The sequence below is a fragment of the Neopelma chrysocephalum genome, unplaced genomic scaffold (assembly GCF_003984885.1).
Source record: "Neopelma chrysocephalum unplaced genomic scaffold, ASM398488v2 Primary Assembly neopelma1_75, whole genome shotgun sequence".
Classification (NCBI taxonomy): domain Eukaryota; kingdom Metazoa; phylum Chordata; class Aves; order Passeriformes; family Pipridae; genus Neopelma; species Neopelma chrysocephalum.
This window is the reverse complement of record NW_020897736.1, coordinates 13,965,440-13,991,580: the sequence shown is the minus strand read 5'-3', so window position 1 is coordinate 13,991,580 and position 26,141 is coordinate 13,965,440. Positions and strand designations below refer to the sequence as shown.

At 42.8% G+C, this 26,141-nt stretch overlaps 1 protein-coding gene across 2 annotated transcripts in view; it reads right to left on the bottom strand.

Annotated features, from left to right (window-relative positions):
- Positions 1–26,141, bottom strand: part of PIAS1 (protein inhibitor of activated STAT 1) — a 66,575-nt gene that overhangs the window by 17,903 nt on the left and 22,531 nt on the right. For both annotated transcript variants that reach the window (XM_027688197.1, XM_027688198.1), the window contains exons 2-6: positions 17,044–17,488; positions 2,989–3,073; positions 2,090–2,137; positions 928–1,018; positions 300–434 (exon numbers count right to left, since the gene is read on the bottom strand). In XM_027688197.1, coding sequence (XP_027543998.1) covers positions 300–434; positions 928–1,018; positions 2,090–2,137; positions 2,989–3,073; positions 17,044–17,488 — 804 coding nt within the window. The remainder of the gene's footprint in view (positions 1–299; positions 435–927; positions 1,019–2,089; positions 2,138–2,988; positions 3,074–17,043; positions 17,489–26,141) is intronic.

Below are 26,141 nucleotides of genomic sequence, written 5' to 3'. Positions count from 1 at the left end.
GCTTGAAGTCTGAAGTTTGGCCAAATCAACAAACAAAAATCTTATAGGATGTCTTGATCTCGTTATCTGAGCCCTCAGTGAGTCACAGAGGTGGGTGGGAGGTGAAGAGGGAGAGCTCACACCACAAACCGTCAGTGCACTGATCTGAGGGAGCACGTCCTATCTCCTGCCATCAAGGAATTCCATCAAAAGAAGGAACAGTCCAGTGCTACTGCACCAAGGGTTTTCTGCACAATTAAACCTGCTTATCTTTCAGATCTTTCAAAGCACAAACTGCCAAGGTTTGAGCAGCCACTTACTCTCCCGATCTCCGCGGTCCAGGAGACAACGATTGTGTTTGGTACCGTCGTGGACAACCTGACGAGTGAGGTAATGTTGATTGGTCTGCTGGGGCGCTTTGGTTCAACACCATTTTTGGTTGGTGGAAGGTAGCCCTGGAAATCAAAGCATTTCATCTCTCAGACACAAAAAAAATTCAATGTTGCTTTTGTCTTCTTCTCACCACAACCCTGCCCGAGCTGCGGCCCACCCGAGCCAGGCTTCGACTCAAACAGAGAGAGGGATCAGACAAAGTATCAGGTGTTTTAAAAGCTCTTTCTCCTCACAGAGAAATCCAAAATCCCTGCCCATGGAATATTAAAAGGCCCCTCTCAGCAGTGCTACTGAACCTGCCTGGCCAACACTGTCCACTCCAACCCCCTGCGCTGCCCCGGGACCGTCAGTGGGGTTTATCAAACACACAAATACACTGTCATGGCTTTTGGAAATTAATCTTCTCCTAAGAAACATTGGACTTAATCTTTTCTAGTCAAGCAAACACTCCAGAACGTGAAAACAAAGGTTAGGATAAATTTTCAGGGTAATTTCTGCCAGAGAATTCCTAGTGATGCTACCCAAAAACGTGTATCAAAAGAACATCTTACTTACTGGAAGGCTGCATGGTTTCCCATTTACTTTCACACACAGATTGGGTGGGAAGTGATCTTCTTGTGGACAACTGGTTTCTGATAAACAAAACCTAAAAGCAAAGAGCTTCCATCATCTTTCACTTTTAAAGGGACTTCTCTTCCTAGAAGGAATTTATTTTCCACTGAGCAAGGAAAGCAGGACAGGTCTTGCTGAACACAGTCCTCCAATTAGCTGGACACATCACTGAGCAGAAAAGCCCCCCAAAATTACAAGATGGTTGTAGGTTCCTTCTCAGACTCCCTGAGTTCCTCCCACTGACTGACTCATTCCCACGGGCAGGTTCCTGCTACAAAAGACAGCTCATCCCAGTTTCTTTTCTGCCTTTTCTCCAGACCTCCTGACACAAGTCCAGAGTTTCACAAAGGACAAAAGTTAGTCTCTCTCACTGTCCTTCCTCCAGGCAGCTGTTGAGGCACAGCCATGGAACCCTGAGGCCTGTGGCAGATCTCTTAGTTGAGGCAGTTTAATTTATTTACTGAAGTTCAAACAGGCTTATTTGCTGCTGGATCCAAGACAGGACACACCCTTCCCTGTCCCAGGCCAAGATAATGGACAATAGGCAAAGGACCAAGAGCCTCTCAGCTCCCCTGGATTCCTTCCAGGGGACCTGTCCCATCCCATCAGGGTACAGCCACTCCAGGCAGCTGCTCCCAAAAGGAGGGAGCTGCCTCTGTCCCCCTTTTCCCTCATTCCCTCCTCATCCCTTTGTCCATCCAATTCCACACTAAGCCAACCCAGCTTGCTGATACAGAGGATTTCATCAACTTATAATAAACTCGTGGAAACCTCTAAAATAACCAGCAGGTTCAGATCCAGCCTGGTGATTCCCAAAGTGTTGCCTACAGAGAAGCAGTCCTTGGGTTGCCATGGCCATGGAATTCTGTGCCTGACAGCTCTGCCAGGAAAAACCCCCCTCCTTGCTTGGAAATTCTGAAGGCCCAGGCACATGGAATCTGGCAGTGGAGTTATAGGAAGGAGGATTCACATAATCTACAACCACTGACAAGAAAATCAACCAGGATGAGGCTCTTCTCCACCCTGGAATGCCTGACCTGCTGGATAACATGGCTGATCCAGCTGAAAAACCAGAAGCATGGAGAACAGGCAGTAACACACCTACCTTAGCTGGACCTGTACTGTGAAGTCACATTTGGTCCCAGAAATATCCCTAGAAACAACAGAACACAGGTTAAAACACTGTTTTTTACAAGAGATTTATCAATATTACAATAGAGATTCCTCCAGAGTTTGCCCTAAGTTCAATGTATGTAAAACACCCTTTCTGGTATATATGGTGTGTGTGTATATATATATATATATATATATATGGTATATACCACACTTTGCTGCTTCTGGTCAGTCAAACCACCACTCTCAGGATACATTAAAAGGCACAGTTTTTATTCTTCAAGGTAAATAAATCAGTTACATTCTCATCTGACCTCTGCCACTTCCTTTTTATTTTTTGTACACTATAAAGAAAATTCTGATAGGTCACTATAAAATACCACCTTTATAGTGAATAAACTATAAAATACCATCTCTATAGTGAATAAAGTATGAAATATCATCTTTATAGTGAATAAAGTATAAAATAACATCTTTATAGTGAATAAATTATAAAATACCATCTTTATAGTGAATTAAGAATAAAATGCCATCTTTATAGTGAATAAAGTATAAAATACTATTTTTATAGTGAATAAAGTACAAAATACCATCTTTATAGTGAATAAACATAGAACTTGAGAAAGGATCTGGCTGGTGGCAAGGAAGGGCTGCAGGAGGCAGAGTTCTGAATTTGCACACAAGAGAAACCCACCCAAAACACCCCAAAAGTGGGGGAGTTTAATCCTCCCCTCCTCACCCCTCTGCTCCCCATCAGTTTACACGGAAAGGGGAGGAGAACTGCCCTTCTCTGAGCAGTGCACACACCTCACAGTTCAAAACTAAAGGGGTGGGATGTTAATTCCTGCTTTAATGCCTTTTTTTCTGGGAATACTGATGAAGGGCACTCACATGGAACTGCTGATTTGCTGCACTTGCTGCGGCGTCAGAGCGAACGCAAAGCAGGTTTCTCGAAACCGCTGACTATTGTCTGAGGCTGCAAGAGAACAGAGAGCAACTTCAAAAAACCTGCACAGGGATCCATTCCCATCCTTTCATTAAACTCTCCACAAATACACTCATTTTTACAGCCACATCTGCTCCTGTAAACAGCTTCGGAGCCGACGAGTCGCCGCTTAAACCCTCCTGTAAATAAAAATACGATGAAAAAACTTTACGTGCAGATAAAATGTATATTAAAAACGCAATTAAAGGAAAATACTGATTAAAATAGTGATACAGATAACAGCAAAGCTGAGGCAAATCAGCTTAAAACTTTTATCAGTAAATGAATGTCAAATGTTCTCTGATATCAAATGAATTCTTAGGAATTCTCTCGTCCATCGTTTTTTTATGTCCTTGAACACCCAAGATCATGGATTAGCCTGTAAAAGTTCACAGAGGGACTGAAGCACAACACATGCAACTTCTCCCATTTCAGGAAGGTATTTTATGGAGTTAAATGCACTAAAAGATATGTAATATGCCATGAACTCCTGAGATATGCAACTATAAAATCTACTTTTAAAGCCCTTCGTAGTGTCCCAGAACAAAACAAACACTGCTCAAGAGTTAATGCTCCTGCTGAAAATCAAAGTCGTGTTAAATATCTCCAAAATAGTGCTTTTATCTAAAACAAATCCCTTCCCAGGGTTACAGGCACAGAGAATGACACACTGGCAATGAAAACAGCTTTAAAAAAAAATAAATTAAAAGAAAGAAGCACCTCCCCAGAGAACTGTTCCACACTCTCATCAGCACACACATTGAAGTGCAAGTTAAAGCAGCTTTTCATTCAATTCCATTAATCTTAATAATTCTATAAGGCTATGAATAAATATATTGTGCATTAAACACTCGATAAATGCATCAATTTTTGGTTTACTATAACACACTTCCTGACTCAGCCCTGAGTGACAGATGAGTGAAAACTTCAGGGGGAGACTCCAGATCCTCTGTTCAGAGCAGCAAGTGGTAGGTTGGAACCAACAATAGCAAAGGCATTGAGTGAGCATAAATATTAACAGCAGCAATCTCCCAAAATTTACATTTCTGTCTTTCTTGCATGACAGTGCTACAATGTATACACTCATTATGTAATAGGTAATAATCATTATATAGAATATATTTTATGTCTGTCAATATATATTATATATTCTATATTGTATATAATATATCTATCAATATATATTTAATATTATATATCTATATTTTTATATATATTTCTTTATATTTATATATATATATTTTTATATATATATTATATATATATATATTATATATTACGATCAGCTGCTCCAAAGCTGGATGGGCAGGAACAGGTAACAAACTTCTGGGACAATACCCAGCAACAGGAAACCTTCTAAAAACCATAAATTATTTCTATAACTTGCTATATTTTGATATCCATACATTTCCTCTCCACCAGCCATGGCAGCAAAATGTGAGAGTCTGCAGGAAACAGAAACACAATGTGTACAATTCACAATGAAAAGCTGTTTGAACATTTGGTTTTCAATATAGTTTTTACACCTATTTTTAGTTATCAATGGAAAAGTCAGAATTACATATTGTCATCAACGAAAGCTGAATTAGCAAAGCTAAAGCACTGCAGAACTGAAGGAATTCCAGGTATTATTTCCTAGTGTTCCATGGTTTTATCTGCCTGGTTTGTTTTCCTCCCGTGGATTATTTGCTTTACCCCACAAATTGTCGACTTTGACTTTATCAGAAAAGTTCTGGAAGGTTTCTGTGAACTTTTCCTGTGAACTCCAACACCTTTAATTAAAGGCTGTTGAACATTTCATTAGTGCTACATTCATTTAAACCTTAATGATCCAAGAAGTCAAACAGCAGCCACCAAAATTCCAACCCCAAATTTCCCAAGTGATCCTTTTCCCTTTCACCTGCTCATCTTTTTGCTTTCTTTGGCTTTACAGCAGCCCCAAATGAAGGAATCCAGCAGGGAAAATGGGAAACAGGAGGAACGGGATGTCTCTGTGCAGCAGGAAAACTATGACAGAGTTGCCATCACGGGACAAAGATCCCGAAATTCAATCCTTTTTCCTCTTGTTAATGTAAGACTTATTTTCCCTTTATAACAATATGTGACTTTGAGAAGAGGGTTTCCAACTTCTGTATTCCCAGAATCATTAAGGTTGGAAAAGACCTCCAGCATCATCAGGTCCAACCTTCAACCAAACACCAACTCGTCAACTAACTAGTTTTTTGAACACTTCCACAGGGGGTGACTCCACCACTTCCCTGAAGAACTTTATTTCAATACTTCAACAGTCTCTCAGTCAAGAAATTTTTCCTAATATCCAACTTCTGCATTGGCCAAATTAAAGCATTTCTACACTCAGTTGGGAGAAAATTTAAAAGTACATTTTTGAGTGACGCCATGGGAGCTTCCCCAGTCCCAGCTGCCCTCGTGAGCCAAGTTCTACCACGTTGGGAAGACAGGAAACAGCCACTGTTGGAACCAAAAACCTAAGGAAAAAAAGGCCTCCAACATTTCTTCCTGTGGTTTTGGGTTTTTTTAATTTTCAGTGGTTTTGGTGCATTTAATCTGCTGAAGTGGGGACATGGAGTGAGAGGACAATGGCTTTGAGCTGAAAGAGGGTGGGTTTAGATGGGATATTGGGAAGGAATTCTTCCCTGGGAGGGCTGGAATGAATTTCCCAGAGAAGCTGTGGCTGTCCCATCCCTGGAACTGTCCAGGGCCAGATTGGAGGGGGCTTGGAGCAACCTGGGCTGGTGGAAGGTGTCCCTGCCCATGGTTGGAACAAGATGAGCTTTAAGTCCCTTCCAACCCAAACCATCCTGGGATTCTGTGACATGCCCTTGTCTTACTGACTGTGAGTAAAATCCAGGAGTTGCTGGATCAGTAGTCCCAGGGATGGGATGTTCCTTCAAACCAGCACTAACCCACACTCCATGTTCTCCACACGTTGTTTTTGTGCACCAGCAATCCCGAGATTCCCACAGGAGCAGGGCCAAATTGCAGAGGCAGAAAAAGCTTGTGAATTGGGCAAAGATGCTCCAAAAGCCAATAAAATATTGCAAAACTCTTGACAGACTGAACAGGACAAGAACTACATCACTCTAAAATACAACAGCATCATGGTCAGGCCCTTCAACCACCACCAGGACACAACTCTGCCCCTTGGATGTGCAACTACAACCGTGGAGTTGCATCTAAAAGGAAGATAAAATATGGTTTTTCTTTGTGGTTTTCTCTAATCTTCTCCTTTAGCTTCTCTTTAAGGCCATATCTACTCCTTCTAGATGTGCTTACCCTACCAATGATGCATGAAAATTTCAACCAACCACATTAAACAGAGCTCATTTAGCAGCTTGACCATTAAACACAAAATTCCAAGTGACTGAAACGCCTCTAGGTCCAAGGACTTGAGATTTTTCATGGAAGAGGCATTGGAAATCTGGAATTTAAGCCTAGAAAAGCTGACAAATTTCTATTAATTCAGCTGGTGTAGCAGAACACCAAACAGACCCTGGCAAGTCAAGCTCATGCTTTACTTTTAAAGTTCTGGAGTCTGATTAAAACCAGAACTATGCAAATGTATAGTTTCATATGAGAAAACCGTTTTGAGGGCCAGAAGCACAACCATGCCCTGCAAACAACTATTATTATTTAACAACAGAAAGGTAAAAATAGCTCTGCAATCGAAAACCAAGTGGATTAAAATAGAATTTATAATCCAATAAAGCTGAAATCAAGCCAGGAGAACAGAGTTAACATGGACATTCTTAAGAAAGATGCCACAAATGTTTTTTTGGAGGGTTGGGTTTTTTCCATAACTATGAATTATTAGATACTATAACCTTTTCTTCAGCACTCTCTGAAGGGAACAGAGCTTGGAGGATGAGTTAAGAGGTTTACAGGCCATGTCTCCTTTGCAAATTCAGAAAGGAGGGATTTCTAATGGACTTCTATTAATTTAATTTCAATCTAAAGAACAAAAGTGCAGTAATTTCAAAGAAATACATGAAGCACAAGCATCACTTTAGCTTGCTGCTCAAAAATTCCCTGAATAATTCAGAAATCTGAAAGGGCACGTTTGGAGAGTGTAACACAAAGCTCTGCAAGCAGAATTACGGCATTAAATGAGTGTCAACAAGAACAGTTTCAGACATGTATAAAATCCACATCTCATCTTACTGGGATCTCACTGTTCGGAGGGGGGAGTATTTCCTACTTCTTCATCCATCCAGCTTAAATCCAGGGAAGGCAATGAAGAAAATCCATGTTTTCTTGTGAACTTGTACAGACACCAAGAACCAGCACAGGCTCAGCTCCGTTGCCTCTGCAGGTCCCAATAATTAGTAAAACACACTCAAAAATGCCTAAAATGCTGCAAAAACATGACAGTTTTTTCTTTCAAGCTTTTCTTTTACCAATTCCTGAATTATTCCATGCTTTCCATCAGGTCACGATCCAAAGAGAATATGGGATTGGTGGATATTAATTGAGAGGGGCCCAATTCTGCCTTCCTGGTTGTGGAGTTCCTTAAAACATTTCACACGAGTAAAGTTTTCAAAATCTGAGGGAAAACTATTTTAATATATTTTAATCACTGTGCAGTTAATATATAGAATATATAATTAATAATGTAATTAATGTATATAATATATATAGTTTATATCATTAATATGATAGTATCATCCACAGGTCCAAAACACTTAAAATCCTATATAAATATATAAATAAATATATGTATATATACATAATCTATCTATCCCTTATATAAGTAATAATGGTACATAAAAACATTTCCTACCAATTTTATTCTTTATTTTGGAAAACCCCTCCAGCACTAGAGTGAAAAAAGGAACTCAGCTTGAGTGGCTGCATTTTCTACAGCTCTAAAAATATTCTGTTCCACCTCACCAGTACCCAGGGCTAAAAATAGCCACACAATCTTTCTGCAGCAAAATACCTCTTGCTGTCTTGAGAAAAAGCCACTCTCTCCATTCCCATTCAGGAACAGCCACCTTGAAATCTTTAATGAATCTTCTGATATCACATTGCTCAGGTGGAGACATTTCCTGATGCTACAGCAGCTGACCAATAAACTAAGGTTAATCTTCCCATAAATCATCACCAAGGGCAGCTTATTAAACATTGAAGGGAATATTTTACCTCCTAATAGAGAGAGACCTGGACTAAAATTAAACTTGCACTTTACACTGCAATTATTACCTGAGCTATCACTCAGTTGGCCCATTCCCAATGACTTCCAATAGCAGGGTGTTTATTTCTGAAGGCAAAAATAGTTCTGTTAAGTAAGAGTGTGAGGACTAGAGCAAATTTTTGCTGCATGCTGTAAGATAAACAAGAGATGCCTAATTGCTTATTCACTAACTTAATACACTGCAGAGTTTGGATTAGTTACATTTAAATTTCATTAATAATATTAACCAGAAATCTGAATATTGTAGTAGATGTCAACCCAACACAGATTTTACATATATACATGTGTGTGTGTGTGTGTGTATAATATCTGTCTACAACTTCCTCACAAGGATCTGAGGGAACAGCTGGAGCTGTGCCAGGGGAGGTTTAGGTTGGATTATTAGGAAAAGGTTCTTCATCCAGAGGGTGTTTGGGCACTGGAACAGGCTCCCCATGGAAGTGGTCATGGCAGTGTTTGGACAACGCTCTCAGGGACAGGGTGGGATTGTTGGGGCCAGGAGTTGGACTGCATGATCCTTGTGGGTCCCTTTCAACTCAGCATATTCCATGATTCTCCAATTCTTGCTTGTCTTCCCCTGATAGATAAAATACCTCATTTTTAGGCATTTTGCTTTTTCTTTGTATCCATTTTGCTTAAATCCTCTTCCAAATATCGCTCATGAAAATTTAATCGCTGCCTCCAAACCACACCAAAATTCCTGTGTTTAGATTGAGGCACAGAAAACATTTAGCTTTGAAAATGGTAAAATTCAGGCAGGCTTTGGATGCTGTTCCATGGCAGCAGGAGGCAGGAAATCCGTAACCCAACACCACAGACCCACAGCTCCTCATCCCGCCAGAGCCTCTTGGATCCCTCCTGACCAGGGTTCACTTATCCAGCTGTTGTTTGGAGGTGGGATCCAATGCTGTGTCCCTGCTGGAATGACTTTATTCAAGCAGAATCCAAGCGGGAGACAAAGCACTGAGAGGACCCACCTTGATGGGGGATCTGCATCTGGGGATGCACCGTCAGGCCTTTAAACCCACCCCCATTTCTGGAGTTCCTGGGTAGTAACCAAGTGTTTACACGTCAACACTTCCTGTCCTTTAACCACAACCTCTGTCATCTTCTGGAAGCAGCAGCAGAGCCTTGCAAACCACCACCCACCATTCCCTCCATTTCCTGCTGCCGTTAAACGCGTTTGGAGCGTGTGGGATCAGCCTGGATCCCTGCTTGGAGCCACCCTGTCCCCTGCAAGGCTGGAAAAGCTTCTCACCAATCACCAGAGCCATGTCAGGCCATGCCAAAGCAGGGCTCTACCCCCCACCCCAACATCCAAGAGCATGTCCTGCACAAGGCACAAACTCCTCCAGCAGCTCAGCCGCTCCAGTGCCAGGAGCAATCCCACATTCCTGCTCTGTCTCACCTTGGCCATTTCCCTCCATTTCCAGCACTTACCACAACAGATGCTGCATAACCTTAACATTTCCAAACACTTCAAAGCTACTTGAGGGGAAGCACTTTAGTAAACACAGACCCTTCTTGCCTTGGCAGTTTTGAGGAGCCCTTGACCCACTTCCGCGGGTCCCAACTGCGCTCCCAAACACCCTGAAGTGACACTGCCACGTTCTCCACCTTAGAACAGATGAGAAGCTGAACCCAGGCTCTGGGCATTTATCAGCTGCTGCATTTATCACTTCAAATCATCTTCAGATTCTGTCCAACTCACAGTTAATCCTCAGGAGGAACAGGCAGAGCCACACCGGGGGTGGGAAAGGCAGGGAGTAAAGAGATGTGAAGGAGCTTATTTGAAATAGTGCCTAAATATATATAGGAAAATAGCCTGGAAATACTCCAAGGGCTACAATTAATCCATAAATATTATGTATTTTATAAGTCTCTCTGATATGTTGTACAAACAGAACAGATCAGCTGGAAACTCTGTGCAATTGGACTGACATTTATGTTTGATTATTTTTTCAGTCAGTCATGTACTGGAGCATTTCTGAAGACCTGCAGTGAGGACTGAGGGACAATTTCATGCCAGTCTGTGCCAGAATTCCCCACCCTCCCAACCCACCTCTGTGGGATCAACACCCACCCACCCCAGCTCCCCCCTCCTGAGCCCACACGTCTCCAGTGCACGTTGTGCCAGAGGGAAGGAACATCACTGGATCCTCCTTACTCAAACTCAGTCACTTTAGATACCTAAATAAATGTCCCAGCACTCAAATGCTGCCATTCAGGCTTGAATATTTTAGTTTCTTCCTAAGAGCACCAACCCTTAAACACTCCAAAGCAGCAGCACAAAGAAGGCAGCACTGCCACGTCCCTACACAGGGGATCCTGCTTTTAGAGGAGCTTTCCTCTCAAAAAGAAAGTAGCAAGTTTCATAAACCTGACAGAAAAGGCAAAAAAATCAGTTTAAAGTTCATTATTAGATAACAGAGTCCCTAATAAGCTCTTCACCAGGGTTAGCACAACCTGTACATGGTTTTATCATCAGGGGAGGTAAAAGGATCTCTAAAAGACCTCCAAGTCCCAGCAGCATTTCCAGCAACTCCTGAGGGATCTCAACATCTCGGGGGCAAGAGGAAATCTTAAAAACTACCTATGGCAACAGCAGAGCTTCCTCTCCTGTGTGATGTGAGCAGCACTGTGAGGCCTCCAGTCCCCCAGCACCGGGAAGGGACTCCAGGCTTACTCTGCTTCCTGGTTATTAATGGATTATCACATGCCTCGGGTCAACCACGGGGTTTGGGGTAATTCCTTTCATGAGAATTGTGGAATATCCTGAGTTGGGAGGGACCCACGAGGCTCATCGAGTCCAACTCCTTATCAAATTATCAATTATCAAAAAAGATATCCTAATTTGATCTTGGATGAAGTTGAGTAAGGGGAGGGTTAGGTTGGACCTCGGGAAAAGGTTCTTCCTCCTGAGGGTGGCTGGGCACTGACCAGGCTCCCCAGGGCGGTGGTCAAAGCTGCCAGAGCTCAAGGAGTGTTTGGACAACGCTGAAGACACAGGGTGGGATTTTAGGGTGTCCTGTGCGGGGCCAGGAGTTGGGCTCCACCATCCTGATGGGTCCCTTCCAACCCAGCATATTCCATGATCCTGTGAAAGCCAAGTGGCTTCCTAAATCCATTCACACCAGAGCAGTGGTGTCTGAAAACACCCCTATTCTGTCAGGTCCTGGAATTTCGGTGATCTCAGTTCTCTGCACGAGGAGGTTGAGCAACCAGCTGAAGTGAGTCTCATAAATTATCCTCCTTTTTCTGCAGCACAGGAGTTACAGTTGGTTACAGCTCTCTCAGACTTAAAAGAAACAAGACTCTTGCCTATGGAAAGATTCTCTATACGTGAACCTGAGGCACACTGTATGCAAATATGAGCTGAGGCCAAAAAAAGAAACCCAAGTGCTCTGTAATTCTAGTTGAGCTCCAGCACAGGAACAAGGCAGAGCTAATATTTCACCCTCTTCTTGCACAATTAAAAGCTGCAGGGCCGGAAGTCAGAAAGCTCAAGCCTGAGCTTAGAAAATAGTGTTTTGTTGAACTTCCTCCCACAAAGTACATTTAAAAAAATAATAAACACAGAGGACAGTAAAAGCGTGACTTTCATATAAACCATAATACCAATTGCACAGAGCAAAAGATCAGCTCGCTGATATATGAAAGGGAGAAACACTTGCCAAGCAAAACTTGCAGCCTTTCCAACCCAGATTTCTAGTGCCCTGAATTGTTTAATTGTTTAATGGCTGTACCTTGAACTACAGTCACCCTGAAGATTTCAGTCAGCTCGGCTGCAAGAGCTGTCTCCCAAAAGGCAGCGTGGCCAAGTCAGGCAGGAGCACTCAGGGGCTCCTCAGTGAGCACCAATGGATCCTTGAGGCACCAGGAGCAAAATTCCACTGCTTGGAGAAATCCAGTTAGGAGAGCCCTCAAATTAAGAAATAAAACTAAGCCCTCGATCAAGAGAAGGTTCAGTAGAGGTACTGGAAGCTCCTTCCACCGGTGGAGTCTGGAAACGTGCTGGATATAAGGAATATTGATGGATATGTCTCCTCCTTCCAGAAGGCTGCAGGGAAAAACCTAATTCTGTTGCCCTGATCCAAGTTTCAGTGTTGTGTCCACATCACTGAAAGCTGAGGCAAGAGCAAATAAATTAGGATGATCATCCCTATGGCATCTGGACAGCTTTTAAAAGAGGAGGATAGTCCACAGCCTCTTTAATCCTTTAAATTGAAAAGAAAAGGGTAATTTCCCTTATAGGTAAGTAAAGACCCCTAAGCCAGTTAAAATGTTTTTTGGAACAACTACACAGCTAAAGCAATTAGGAATGACATTTGCTGGAAGAGGAGGCATTTTTAAGATGTTGTTTAACTATCTCATGTCCTTTCCATAATAATCTGGCAAATTCTGGTCCTCGTTACTCATCTCACAGCAAACACATTTCACCACACAAAAGAGATCTTATCTCTTGGGAGTTACTTTTAGAAAATGCTTAAAAAACAACCAATTAGCAGAGTCTGTGCAGCAGGGGGAGGTGGCTGGAAACAGGGGGAAAAATAAGTGAAAGCTGCAGCTCCACTTGAGAAACCAACAACCAAAATTCGCCTCTTTAAAGGAGTTGCTATTAGAAAAACAACCGAGAATCACAACAACAAGGCAATTTTCATACATTTCCATCAAGGCCTAACTGGACAGCTTGTCCTGCAAAATGACAAAGCCTTAGACTCCCTTCAAATCCTGGTTAACCATGGCAGAGCGCTCATGGTGGGTACACCCACCGCCCAGCAGCCCCTCCCAGCACACAGAGCTTTCCCAGTTGGCTTGGACACAAACCCATCCACTTGAGATGCTTTCTCAATTTGGCACTGAGGATGACTAATAAAACATGGATCAAATTCAACAGCTCCACAGCAAATGAACAAATCTCTCTTTGTCTCACGTCAACAATGGCCAAGGAAGGACTGGACGTGGCACTCAGTGCTCTGGGCTGGGGGACAAGGTGGGGACTCGATGATCTCAGAGATCTTTTCCAACCTAAATGACTCTGGGATTCAGCCAGACATGCTCAAATAAAGATCCTGGTGAGAAGGGTACAGGTGGACAAATCCCTGCATTCCCCAATGCCACGAATCCCAGCACATCCACTTTAATCCCAGTCCAGAGCTACATTTGGAGGAAGCAAGTGTAAGAAGGCAACATCTATTTCCTCCCTTTGTTCTTAGCATTCAAAATAAGAGTTAGCACATTTAATTTCCTTATCTGTTATTCACATTAGTTGTGTGCTACCCACCTACCTAAAGTATTTGGGTACAGAATGCATGTTCAAGTGCCCTGCTGAGCAACTCCCTGCCCTGAGGCTTCACCAAATTATTGCTTTTCAAATTAATAATCACTCCTCCACAGGACACAAGGACTACTGCAGCAAACCTTCCCAGCTGTTGACTTGGGAAAGACCAGGGACAATGCCACCCAAAGATGTGCTTTGCCCAGTTTTATGTAGTGACTGGCATTTCAGAAGGATGTAAATATCCTCAAATCACACGAATTCTTTCTCTTTCTCACTCTTTTTTTTTCCCCTTCCAGTAGGTTCCATTTTAAGCGCACAGATTTCAAGGTTTATTCAAAACCCCACATGGGGTCAACAGTTCCTTCTTGTGGGGGAGGGAAACAGCAAATTCAAAAGTTCCTTATCCCTGTCCCATGAGTAATCTGATGGGAAAAAGCCAGGAGGAGATGCTGAAACACTGGCTGAATGCCAGGGAGAAGTTCTGAGTGTTTGCAGAATGGATCTGCCATCGGAAAACACACCAGGGGACCCAGGAACTGGACATCTGAGCAAACCCACACTGTTGGCAGCAGTGGGAAGGAGCAAATATTCAATGTATAATTTAAGACTTTGTAGTAAAAGTATCAGTAACTGTATAAATTGAGAAAATTAATCCAAGCCTGCTGAGCAGAGTGGGGAGGCCCTGGCACAGGTTACCCAGAGAAGCTGTGGCTGCCTCTGGATCCCTGGAAGTGTCCAAGGCCAGGCTGGAGCAACCTGGGAGAGTGGGAGGTGTCTCTGCCCATGGCAGGGGGTGGGACTGGATGTCTTTAAGTTCCCTTCCAACCCAAACCATTCCATATAAGCATGGACACTGAAGCTCCCTCTTCCCCCAAATGCACAAAAAAAAAGCTTTTTAATAGTATTACTTCAGAAAAACAAAGACATCTGCAGCCAGGATTCCCATAAAAACCCCAAATGTACTCTTTAAGTTAACAGAAGGGACAGAAACTCCTTACAAAAGGTACCTGCTTGGAATTCCAGCCACTTCCATCTTCTTACCCTGACAGAGTCCACAAAAGAGGGAGAACATCCCACTGTATATCAACTCCTGAGGCAATGAGAGATGGCAGAGCTTGAATCCTGATCCCTCCATTTGGGGCTGCCTTGTCTGACACAGCTGACAGCAAAGTGCTCTTACCACATCTAGGAATAAATGCACTCCATAATTCCTGCATTGGAATGTCTTCTGGAAATTAGAGCATTATTTTTAAGTATTTGTAATTTAAAAGTGATGAGGCACATACTGAGCACGTAATTATCTCATACCACCGGCGTTGCCTGGAATGCTTATTAATCAATTAGGCTTTAGATTCAAGTTAAACAGATACAGAACACCTCTGAAAAGAATACCTGAACCAGAAGATGAATCACAGAATCATAGAATCAGCTGGGTTGGAAGGGACCTCCCAGATCATCAAGTCCAACCTTTGATCCACTACACTGTGGTTCCCAGCCCATGGCACTGATGCCACATCCAGTCTCATCTTAAAAACCTCCAGGGACGGAGAATCCACCACTTCCCTGGGCAGCCCATTCCAATGGCTGATCACCCTCTCTGGAAAGAAATTCTAATATCCAACCTAAACCTCCCCTGGCACAGTTTAAGACCGAGCCCTCTTGTCTTGCTGATAGATTACCCAAAACCAGCTGGTTTACCCTCAGTGTCTCAGTTACAACCAAACACGCAGAATCCCTCAGAATTCCAGAGGCACCATCCCTGCTCACAGCCCAGGCCTCCCACAGCTCCTCAGGCTGGCACTGGGAAGCACCTGCTGGCTTTTGTTTACGAGGGATTTCTTTTGCAAAGGGCTTTTTTCTCTTTTTTTTTTTTCTCACTCACCCACCACCTCCCCGTATCTCCTCTCACCAATCTCCTCCTCCTCCTCCTCCCAGCAGGGAGTGTTTGCCAGGCTTTCAGACAGCAGAAGGTTCCACCACACGAGCAGGAACCCTCCAGAAAATCAACAGCACCGGTGTATTTAAGCAGCACCACCCTGTAAAGTGCTACAGGGAGAGCCAGAAAAAAATCACACATCCTTATATCAAGCTCTGGAAGCATCAGATTCTTCTCAAGTGATTTATACCTTAACAAAAAAAATCTGCTGCAAGAAAAGGAGCCACAACTCATGGCAAAAGAACCACGAGTCTCCCCAAATTCACATGTTCAGGCTGTAATGGATCCAGCCTGGAATTCTTTCCCAGCACGGATGAGATTTTCTAGGCTTGATGGATTTGGGGGGAGTTTTGTTTAGTTTGGGTGGGGTTTTTTTTTAATAATTGAAGTCTATGGTTTGTAAGAGCTCCTGAATGCAGACTGGTTTTTTCCTTTTTTTAAGGTTTGGTTTGTTTTTTGTCAAACTCCCCCCTCAAATCTAACGGATGTTTAAAGCATATTTAGTGGCTCAGCTAAAGCAACTAATGAGTGTTACGTAAGATGTCTCTCCATGTAGAACAATCTGTTCCAAAAGTTACCAAAAATAGCAATTCTCTAAACACTGCTGTGATGCAATATTTAACCACTTACTGCATTAGCAGGCCAATTGGTCCATTATACTTCAAAAAATATACATGCATACTTTGAAACTTAAAAATATATATATATATACACTTCAAAACTTAAAAAAGTATATATGTACTTCAAAACTTAAAATATATATGTATCTATTCAAGTGTTCTTACGATGTTTTCTTACCTAGGCTGGTTAGACTTAAAAGAAAAGTATATATATACTTCAAAACTTTAAAACAATACATATATACTTCAAAACTTAAAAAAAATACATATATATGCTTCAAAACTTAAATAAAGTATATATATATGCTTCAAAACTTTAAAAAGTATATATGTGCTTCAAAACTTAAATATATATCTATATACATACTTCAAAACTTTAAAAAGTATATATACTTCAATACTTCAAAAATATATATAATTACATATATTATATATAATATTATAATATATATAATAGTCTATATAATAACCTATAATAGTCTAATATATTATAATACATATTATATATATTATATAAAATATAGTCTATATAATATCCTATAATAGTCTATTGAATATATTCTATAGGATATTATATAGACTGTATTTTATATTATATATTATACATATAATATTATATGTATTGTAATATATAATATCCTATAGAATATATTCAATAGACTATTATAGGATATTATATAGACTACATTTTATAATATATATATTATATATTACATGTATTATAATATATATTAGATAGACTATTATAATACACATATATAATATGTAATATATATGAAATATAGTCTATATAACATCTGTAATGTATATGTAATGTGTAATATGATATAATATACATTTAATATACCAAATATTTGACCCAGGTGTGTGTATTTTATGCACAATTCCCAGCATCCCTGGCCGCGTCCTTACCGAGGCTGGTGGGTTTGATCAGCTCGTCCAGCAGGTCGTAGAAGGGCAGTTTCTGCAGTTTGATGTCGGGGTGCACGGGGTGCAGGGCAGAGGTGAGGTGGGGCAGTTCCAGTTCGTGTTTGGGGCCCAGCAGGGACACGGGGAGCAGCGGGGACGTGGCGGGGTGGCCGTCGTAGCCGAGCTGTGGAATGGTGGATGGAGACAGCGTGGCCGGCATGGAGCTCGAGTGCACGCTGGGGATGGACAGGTCTGCGGGGGTCATGATTTTCTGGGGGAACCTCCTCCGGTAGAGTTCTTTGATTTTCATCTGCACGGCGGGGCTGCAGCCGGCCTTGAGCAGGTGCAGGGCTTTCGTGAGCAGTTCGTGTTTGCGGCCGTGCTTGTTCCTCCCCGCGTAGCCCAGCAGCACCTGAAGTTCTGAAACTCGAAGGCTCATAACCATTTGCTTCAAGGGAACAACACAGAAAGTCAGCGTTGGGGTTACAGCATCTCACACAGCAACAGCAGAAAGGGGGGTCATCCCATTAGGCACAAAGTTTTTAACTTTGTTTTGTCAGGGGGTACTTTCACCTCTTTCACCACATTGTTAGGAGAAACTCTGAATTTCTGCTTTATCATTTCATAGAATCACAGAATCATAGAATCAGCTGGGTTGGAAGGGACCTCCCAGATCATCAAGTCCAACCCCTGATCCAACCCCGCTGTGGTTCCCAGCCCATGGCACTGATGCCACATCCAGTCTCACCTTAAAAACCTCCAGGGATGGAGAATCCATGCCCTCCCTGGGCAGCCCATTCCAATGGCTGATCACCCTCTCTGGAAAGAAATTCTTTCTAATATCCAACCTAAACCTCCCCTGGCACAGCTTAAGACCGAGCCCTCTTGTCTTGCTGATCGTTGCCTGGGAAAAGAGACCAACCCCCACCTGGCTACACCCTCCTGTCAGGGAGTTGTAGAGAGTGAGGAGGTCTCCCCTCAGCCTCCTCTTCTCCAGGCTGAACAGCCCCAGCTCCCTCAGCCTCTCCTCGTAGGACTTGTGCTTGAGTCCCTTCCCCAGCCTTGTTGCTCTCCTCTGGACCTGCTCCAGGACCTCAATATCCTTCCTGAACTGAGGGGCCCAGAACTGGACACAGCACTTGAGGTGTGGCCTCACCAGTGCTGAGTCCAGGGGAAGAATCACTTCCTTGGACCTGTTGGCCACACTGTTCCTGAGCCAGGCCAGGATGCCATTGGCCTTCTTGGCCACCTGGGCACACAGCCCTTTTAGCAGTTCCCCCAGCAAACCCTGTGCCTGGCATGGCCTTAAAGCTCACAAGAAAACCCACCTGCAGCAAACTAACCAAGTGCTTTTCCCATATAAACCCTGTCACATCCCAGATGGTTCCCAGGGGAAGCATGCCAACAATTCCTAAAAAACTGAAGTTGCTCAGCCCTTACAACTGACTTTAAACTTCAAACTGCCCAAAAAGGAACAACTGTTATCAAAACAGGTAGGGCATTGTGGTGGGTTGGCCTTGGCTGGACACCAAGTGCCCACCCAACTGCTCCATCAGACAGTGCCACTGCTCTGCCCCCACTGATCATCTCCAGTACAATGCAAAACAGGACTTGCTTATAAGATATATCTATTTTATACAGTAATTTTTCAAGGGATTTCCATTCCTGAAGGACAGCAATGCTGGGGGAAAAAAAAAAAACACTGAGAAAAGGATAAGTTGCCAGTAAAAAATAAAGCTGTAAATGTAATTATTTCTTAATCACTGTCCTTCAAGTTAAAAGTCCTTCATATTAAAAAGTCAACACCTCCACTGGTTATCTCCAGTACAATGCAAAGCAGGACTTGCTTAAAAGATATATCTATTTTAAACAGCAATTTTTCAAGGGATTTCCATTCCTAAAGGACAGCAATGCTGGGGGAAAAACTCTGAGAAAAGGACAAGTTGCCAGTAACAAACAAATCTGTAATCACTGTCCTTCAAGCACCTATAATGTTAAAAAGTCAACACCTCCACTCTGGCCCCACTGATTATCTCCAGTACAATGCAAAGCAGGACTTGCTTATAAGATATATCTATTTTATACAGCAATTTTTTCAAGGGATTTCCATTCCTGAAGGACAGCAATGCTGGGGGGGGAAAAAACACTGAGAAAAGGACAAGTTGCCAGTAAAAAATAAAGCTGTAAATGTAACTGTTTCTTAATCACTGTAAATGCAATGATTGTAAATAATTATTGTAAATAATTACATTTACAATAAATGTAATTATTTCTCAATCCCTGTCCTTCAAGCATCTAATAATGTTGAAAAGTTTTGATTCCTCTAGTTGGATGTAAAACAACACTGACAATATCTGAGCTGTGCCAGTCCTTAACTCTGGAACACTTCCCTTCCCAGTCCTTCCCTCCCTTTCTGCCATGCAGAACTAATCCACACAGGTTCAAAGGAAAGGAGAGAACTGGCTGATGTTAAAAAGAGAGAGAAATTATAATCCAATTTGTGTGCAATCCCATATCGTCGTTCCTGAGTTAAAGGGAACGTCTTCCCATTCCCTTTCCTCCCTTCTCCCATCGGAGCTGCGTGTCCTGGCTGGGATGGGGGAGCTGGGCTTTGCCTTCTACTAATTTACATCTTCATTTACACAGTCATTTGCTGCCTCCCAGTATGAATCAAACTGGTAGGACTTGTCAAGTGTTTCAGGAAGCGAGAAAAACCCTTTGCAAGGCAGCAAAACCCCAAATCCCCCGTGAGCACCCACTGCTGCCCTGCTGGGCACAACCTCTGAACTTGGGTTTGATTGAAAAATTCATCTCAGGGCTTGACAATGGCTTGTGCATCATCAGAATCCTGCAGAATTCGGGATTCCCAAGAAATCCCAAGGAAGTGAAATGCCTGGAATCCATTGCCACAACTGGCAATCTGTACAGAACCATTAAATCCCCTTTACAAAACCATTACTCATACCCTGAGTATTTTTTAGTCAATCCCAAAAGATCAAACTCAAAATAATACTCACTGGGTATCACTAGGAGTAAACCAGTCCAGCACATGAGGCTTCTGCAATTCCCCAGCCACTGAGGGCCAAAGAACCCAACCAGAACTTGCATTTGCAGTCTCTGAAATCAAGTCCAAATGCTCCCATCCTCTCTAGTCCTTCAAACTGTGCAAAGCAGTCACATACATTAGTTTTTTTCACATTAATTCTTAAACCTGAAGTGCCAATTAGAAAGTGTGGCATCCTTAGTTTTAGCAAAACCATCCCAAAAACTCCCATCCATCAGACCTCCAGCACCTGCAAGAGACCTTGTAGGTCTCTTAGTAGGATTTCCCTCCACTGAAACATTTCAAAGCCCTAAATTAGATGATTCATGTATTTAATGAGGTTTGCACCCAACCAGACTGAACTCAAACCTGTCATGGTTCTGCTCTGCTGAACCACAGCACCAGAGCTCAGGAACCTGGCTGCAAATCCTAGATAAGCCTTCCTTGCAGACTTCCACAAACCCTCTGGATGTACCAGGAATTCTTTTTTTTTAGCCTGAACACCCTGAGAACTTTCTTCACACTTTTAACTGTGGGACTGTCACCGAGCTACTAACGAGAACAGACGAGGTATCTTAAGAAATTGAGATTTCTTACAAGAATAAGGCATTTCATTACAGGCTGAAGTGTTGACAGCTGAAAGTGAAACAAATAGATTTCAAACATGGGAAAAAAACCCACTATTTATAACGCTTTACAAACATTTCTTCAACAGAATGAGTAGTTACAGCTGAAGGGTTTAATGCCACCACCATTAAAAGTCACTTCCTGAGCAGCCAGAACCTCTCAGAGCTTCACTGCCTTCTTGTTTTGTGATAAACTCAAAGGCCCAGCTTGCAAAAAACACAGAGGATTAAGAAATAATTGAGCCAATAGTGAAGCTCCTGCTACAGGGTGGATGTTTTCCATTTTTAAGGTAAAGGCAGGTTAGAAATGAGCCTACAGAAAGCAGGGTCCAGACTCTCCCAGACCAAAACAAACAAAATTCCCCACATCTTCCCCACCCCGGCACATTCCTGACAGGGGAGACAAAAACAATTGTGTTTGCAATGTTCAGGGCACTACAAAATCCACCCCTGAAAAAGCAGCACTAAAGCCTGCTGGGTTTATTACAGCTCCAGACTTTATTGGTAAACCTTTCTTCCTCATAAGAAACGGAATAAAGATAAATATGAAATACAGAGAGGGGCAAAATAAAGAGAGGCAATGGTTTAATAGAGGCAATGAATATAATAAAGAGAAAACATATAAAAATAAAGAGAAATCTTTAGTTTTTTCAGTTTTTCAGAAAATCTCAGGTTTTTTCCCTGGGAAAACAGGGAAAAATCTCACAGGTTGCTGCAACATGAATGGGAAAATTCCTCTCCCCTCCTCCAACGCTGTAGTTTTATTGGAGGACACAACCCCAGCTCTACCAGAAGTGCCACTGCCCAAGCCCCTGGCACACTGGTACCCTCATCCTGGAACAGGCAGGATAATTCCAGCAGGGAAACAAAGTGAATGCACAAAATACGTGAAAAAGCTGCAATTTATATCTTTTTTCCCTGTCACATCTCACCTCATCACAATTCCAACCCCTTGCTGGCTTAGTTGCAGCAGCAAAGCTGAAGGGCAAAGACACAAAGCCTTTTGCTTCAGGAAATCTTGCTTTTCTTCCCTGTTGCCTGAAGTAGTTGAGCAAAAAGATCACAGGCTCCTGCCAGGGACAAAACCCACCCCAAAGAGTCTGACCCCAACAACAGCAAATGTCCACAGTGCAGTAATTGCCCCCACCTCTGGCTGCTTATCAGAATTGGCAAAATGTTTGGAGCTTGCTTTCCTACAGGAAATTAAGTAACAAAACAACAAGAAAAAGCTGAATTAAAGAGAAATAAAAGGATATACCTAGTTCCCAAGGACTGAGTGCAGGATAATCTCACACACTGCAATGCCAGTTATGGTAGACAGTAAATACCTGATCCTACAAACATCACTAGTGCACAAAAATTGATGCCATTGAGCTGCAAAAAGGTTGAGCTCTTTGCCACTTGCCCAATGGGGGTGTGAGAAACATAAGAGAGCAAACCAGTTCCAGGTCCAACAAATCCCAGCTCCAAATACACGAGGTGCTCTGCTGATGTGCTTTTTGGTACCTGTCATACTCAGGGAATACCCAAAATTCAAAGAGAGGGCAGACAGTGGGAAGGTTGTTCAAAGTGTAAAAGAGATGAACGAGCCTCACAAAAACCTGACTTATCTCAGGTTAGCAGCGACTTTCTGTTTTGTGTAAACACCTTCCCGGGGTGTAGAAGGCAACTCTGATCTCCAGACACACAGCTGACATTTCCTGCTCGACAACACAACCCCAACACGTGTTCTCTGCAAAAGGAATTAGTCATGGGATTGCTGGATCCTTATCCAGGCTCCCCCTCCAACACTCCCTCACCCAAGGCCTCAGACTACACTCCATCCATCCCATCCCTCCCAAAGCCAGCTGGGCATTCCACTGCCATAAGACAAGGCACATAATGAGACAGGAGGTCCATGGAATCACAGAGGATGGTTTATTTGCCCACCTCCCAGTTGCCTGTTTCCAATCCATGCCACTTTTCCGGGCTGTGTCATCCCAACCATTCGATGCCGTTCGTGCTCCCGATGAATCCCCTGATTTCTGCATGGGGAGGAAACATTCTCAAGCAGCTTACCTGGAAACAAGGACTATTTCCTGGAAACAAGGACTACTTCCTGGAAACAAGGAGTATCTCCTGCTCCACACCTACCTCAGATAACTAATAAGGTTTGGAAGAAAACAGCTTAAGTTCAAAAGTGATCCACGAGCAGCATCCAACATCACTGCCCTGCTTCCCTCCATCCATAGGAAAGGGATGTTCTACCTACAGCTCTTCCAAAGAAGTCAGGACACTTTTTAAAAGCTTAAAGATATGAAAATTGTTTAAGGTAAGAATCATTTAATTTGGTTTTCTCTGCAAGGACAACAGCAGAGATGAAATCTCTCTTTTCAGTTCAGTTGTTCCAACCATCCAGGACAGACGCCCAGGCTGGGCTGATTCCTGACTGGAGAAGTCCAACAGGTCAGAGCCAAGAAAATTGCTTTCAAGAACTGGATCTTGTCTTACTGACCTATGAAGACTGAGAATTAAGTTTAAAAATAAAAAAATATAAGTGTTGTTGCTTCTGGGTAAGAAATTCCTTCACTGACCCTGTGCCTGGGCACGTGGTTTGGGGATGGGCACTAAAAAAGCAGGATTCAGACAGGGAACTTCATTTCTGGACTGGAAAACACACAGAGGCTTCAACACTGGCTGGAAATGCAGGAAGATGAGCTGCAAGTCCTGCTGCTCCAGAAAGGATCAGGTACAGGCTATCTGTGAGATCCAACACCACCCCCAGTGAACCTGCACCCTTCTTCCCATTTTTGGGAGGGAGGGACTTGTCTGAGAGGGAAAAAAGGGGCAGCAGCCAGTATTTATTATTTTTTTTAATAAATCGAGCAGTGTTCGCAGTGTGATGCACAAGATGATGTTTTCAAAGCCCTTTCATCCACCTGTGGTAGCACCAAGAGCCCCAAGAGCTTGAGGAGTTCTTGGAAAGTGTGTTTCTCCTCCTCCACTAATCAGCCCCACAATCTACCTGGAGAATCCAAGTTATTTCTGGATGTTTATGATAACTAGAAGCTGTGAATAAGGTCCAAAACACATTCAAAAGATGTGCCAGCACAACAAGAAGCATCTGGCTTGGTACCACACCGCATTCAGTGCCTAAAGCAACACAACAGGTCCTCCCCAATTCTCCAACCATTAACAGGGAAGCTAAAGGGGAAAAAAAGAAAAGGAAAAGAAAAAAAATCACTCAAACACCAGTCAAAAGATGGAAGAAGAGAGTAAGTAAAAGGAGAAAGAAGAAACTCAATGGGAGGTCACTCATTTATAAACAGTAATTTCAGAGTGACAGTGAATTTCTGTTATTAGAAACACAGTGATTAGTTTAGTGATCTTTTAGTAATTAAGAGTCATTATTACAGAAGAGAGCAGGCACTGCAGCAAGTTCCTTCCTGGGTGGAGGGCAACACAAATGGAAATTTCCCCCTTATGAAAAAAAAAGGAAACTGCTATTCCAGGAATTCCACAATGCACTTCCAAAAGACAGGTAAAAAAAAAATCAAAATTGTTCTTGTTTCTAATAAAAGCAAGTAGGAAGCATTAGATGAGAATGGAAATGGTTCTGAATTGATCTCAGTAAACCTCCAACGCCCAGCTGTAAAAATACAGCTCCTGCACGTATGAGCAGCCTTTTTAATCCCTGATATCAATTTTCCAAGGGAGGAAGCTATATCTGAGCTAGGGGAGCTCTCTGCTCTTCCACAGAATAAACTCCTGGCCATTTAAGGTTTGTGAAAACGGGAAATCCTGAAGGTCAAAATATTCCCATCTTTTATGAAGCCCTAAATTCTACCTGCAAGACTCCCCCAGAGGAAGCCGTGGAGGCTGAACCATAAAAACTGCAACCAGCCTCCCGAAATTCTGCAGGAGGGAGTGAAACAATCCCAATTCCTGGAAGCTCCAGGGAGCCCCCGATGACAGGCTGGGACTTCCTGCGTTTGTCCAACGCAACCAAAACACCCCCGCGGCTGAAGGGCCTGTAATTCAAACCAGAGGGGAGGCAAAGGCACAGCACAACACTCATAAATATGCAACATCCCCCAGCCTTTAAGGAGGAGGCTGTTGGTTTTCCTAATGAAAAGCTCATCTGTCTCCTGGAGGTGCTGGGAAGCAGGACAGAGCTAAAGGAGCAGGTACAAATATTATCTGCCTTTTATTCCACACATAAGATCAAGTATTTCCTAATCAGAGAAACCTTTCTCTGTTGACACGGCGGATCATAAAGAACATGCTGCAATTGGAGGAGCAAATCTATACATTGGTCCAGCTGGCAATAAAAGCAGATTTAAAATCATTAAGAATGAGTCAGCAAAATGAGGAGCTGATACTGGAAATGCCAAAATAGCCTGGACAGAGCTGCTGGTGGTGTCTCCACCGAGCTGGGCTTCCTTAAGCTCAAGCTCTGTATTCATGATTCGCACCAAGTAATGTATTCTCTGCCAGGCCAGCCCAAAAATCACCCCAAAGCTGGAGCCATCCGGGGTTATTTACCTTTGCCTGCTCACAAACAAAGTGTTTCCTTGGAATTACATGGTTGTGTTTCTGTTCACAGAAACGTTATGACCCTTGAATGATGAAGCTCTTTTCCAGCCTCAATGGTTTTATGATTCTCAGATTCCAGTCCCTGCCAACACCAAAAATCTCTGTCAGGGAAGAAATCCCAAAAACTGCAGGTTTTTTTAGCTCAGTCTGAAGCTTCTGGGCAGGAGCTCCTGTCTTTTCCCACCACAATCCTTCTGTATTCAACTCATGTAACCACTTACCAACTGTATCATAACCCCTGAAATTGGAATTCCACAGGAAACTCGCCCAAGGAACATTTTCTTACCTGCCTTTGGCAAATACCAGTTGCTTATATCTGTTGTGCTGGTAAAACGTGACTGCCCCCAAATTCAGTAAGTTTAAGGAAGGTCAGAGCAATGCTCATACCTAAACAATAAACAGATTTAATACTAATAAATTTAAGCTCTGAATTCCAGCCCACAGTGCAGAGCCCACCAGTGACACCACCAAGTTGTCAGAGATGTCTGTCACTGGTTTTAAGAAAACCCACAGTGATAAAAGTCCCAAAACTCAGTGAAGAGTGACAGGATATTGCAAAAGCAAATAGAAAGGCAGCTCCAGCCCCCTGAACTGGCTGCTGGTAACAACAGGCAGAGTTTGGAATTTTTAATATAATCCCCGAGTCTTAAAGGTTCTCTTATGCTTTTGGCAGATGCCTGTGGTAATTCTGCTGTGGGAAACACCTCCTAAACGCACTGACACACAGACCCTGGAGTATTAATGCAGGGAATTGCCCTTCTAGACCTCCATCCCACCCCTTTCCCTGCCTCTGGAAGGGAGATTTGGCCAGAGTGTGTTATCACACCCAAAATGCCAATTGGGTGCTCCAATTGGAG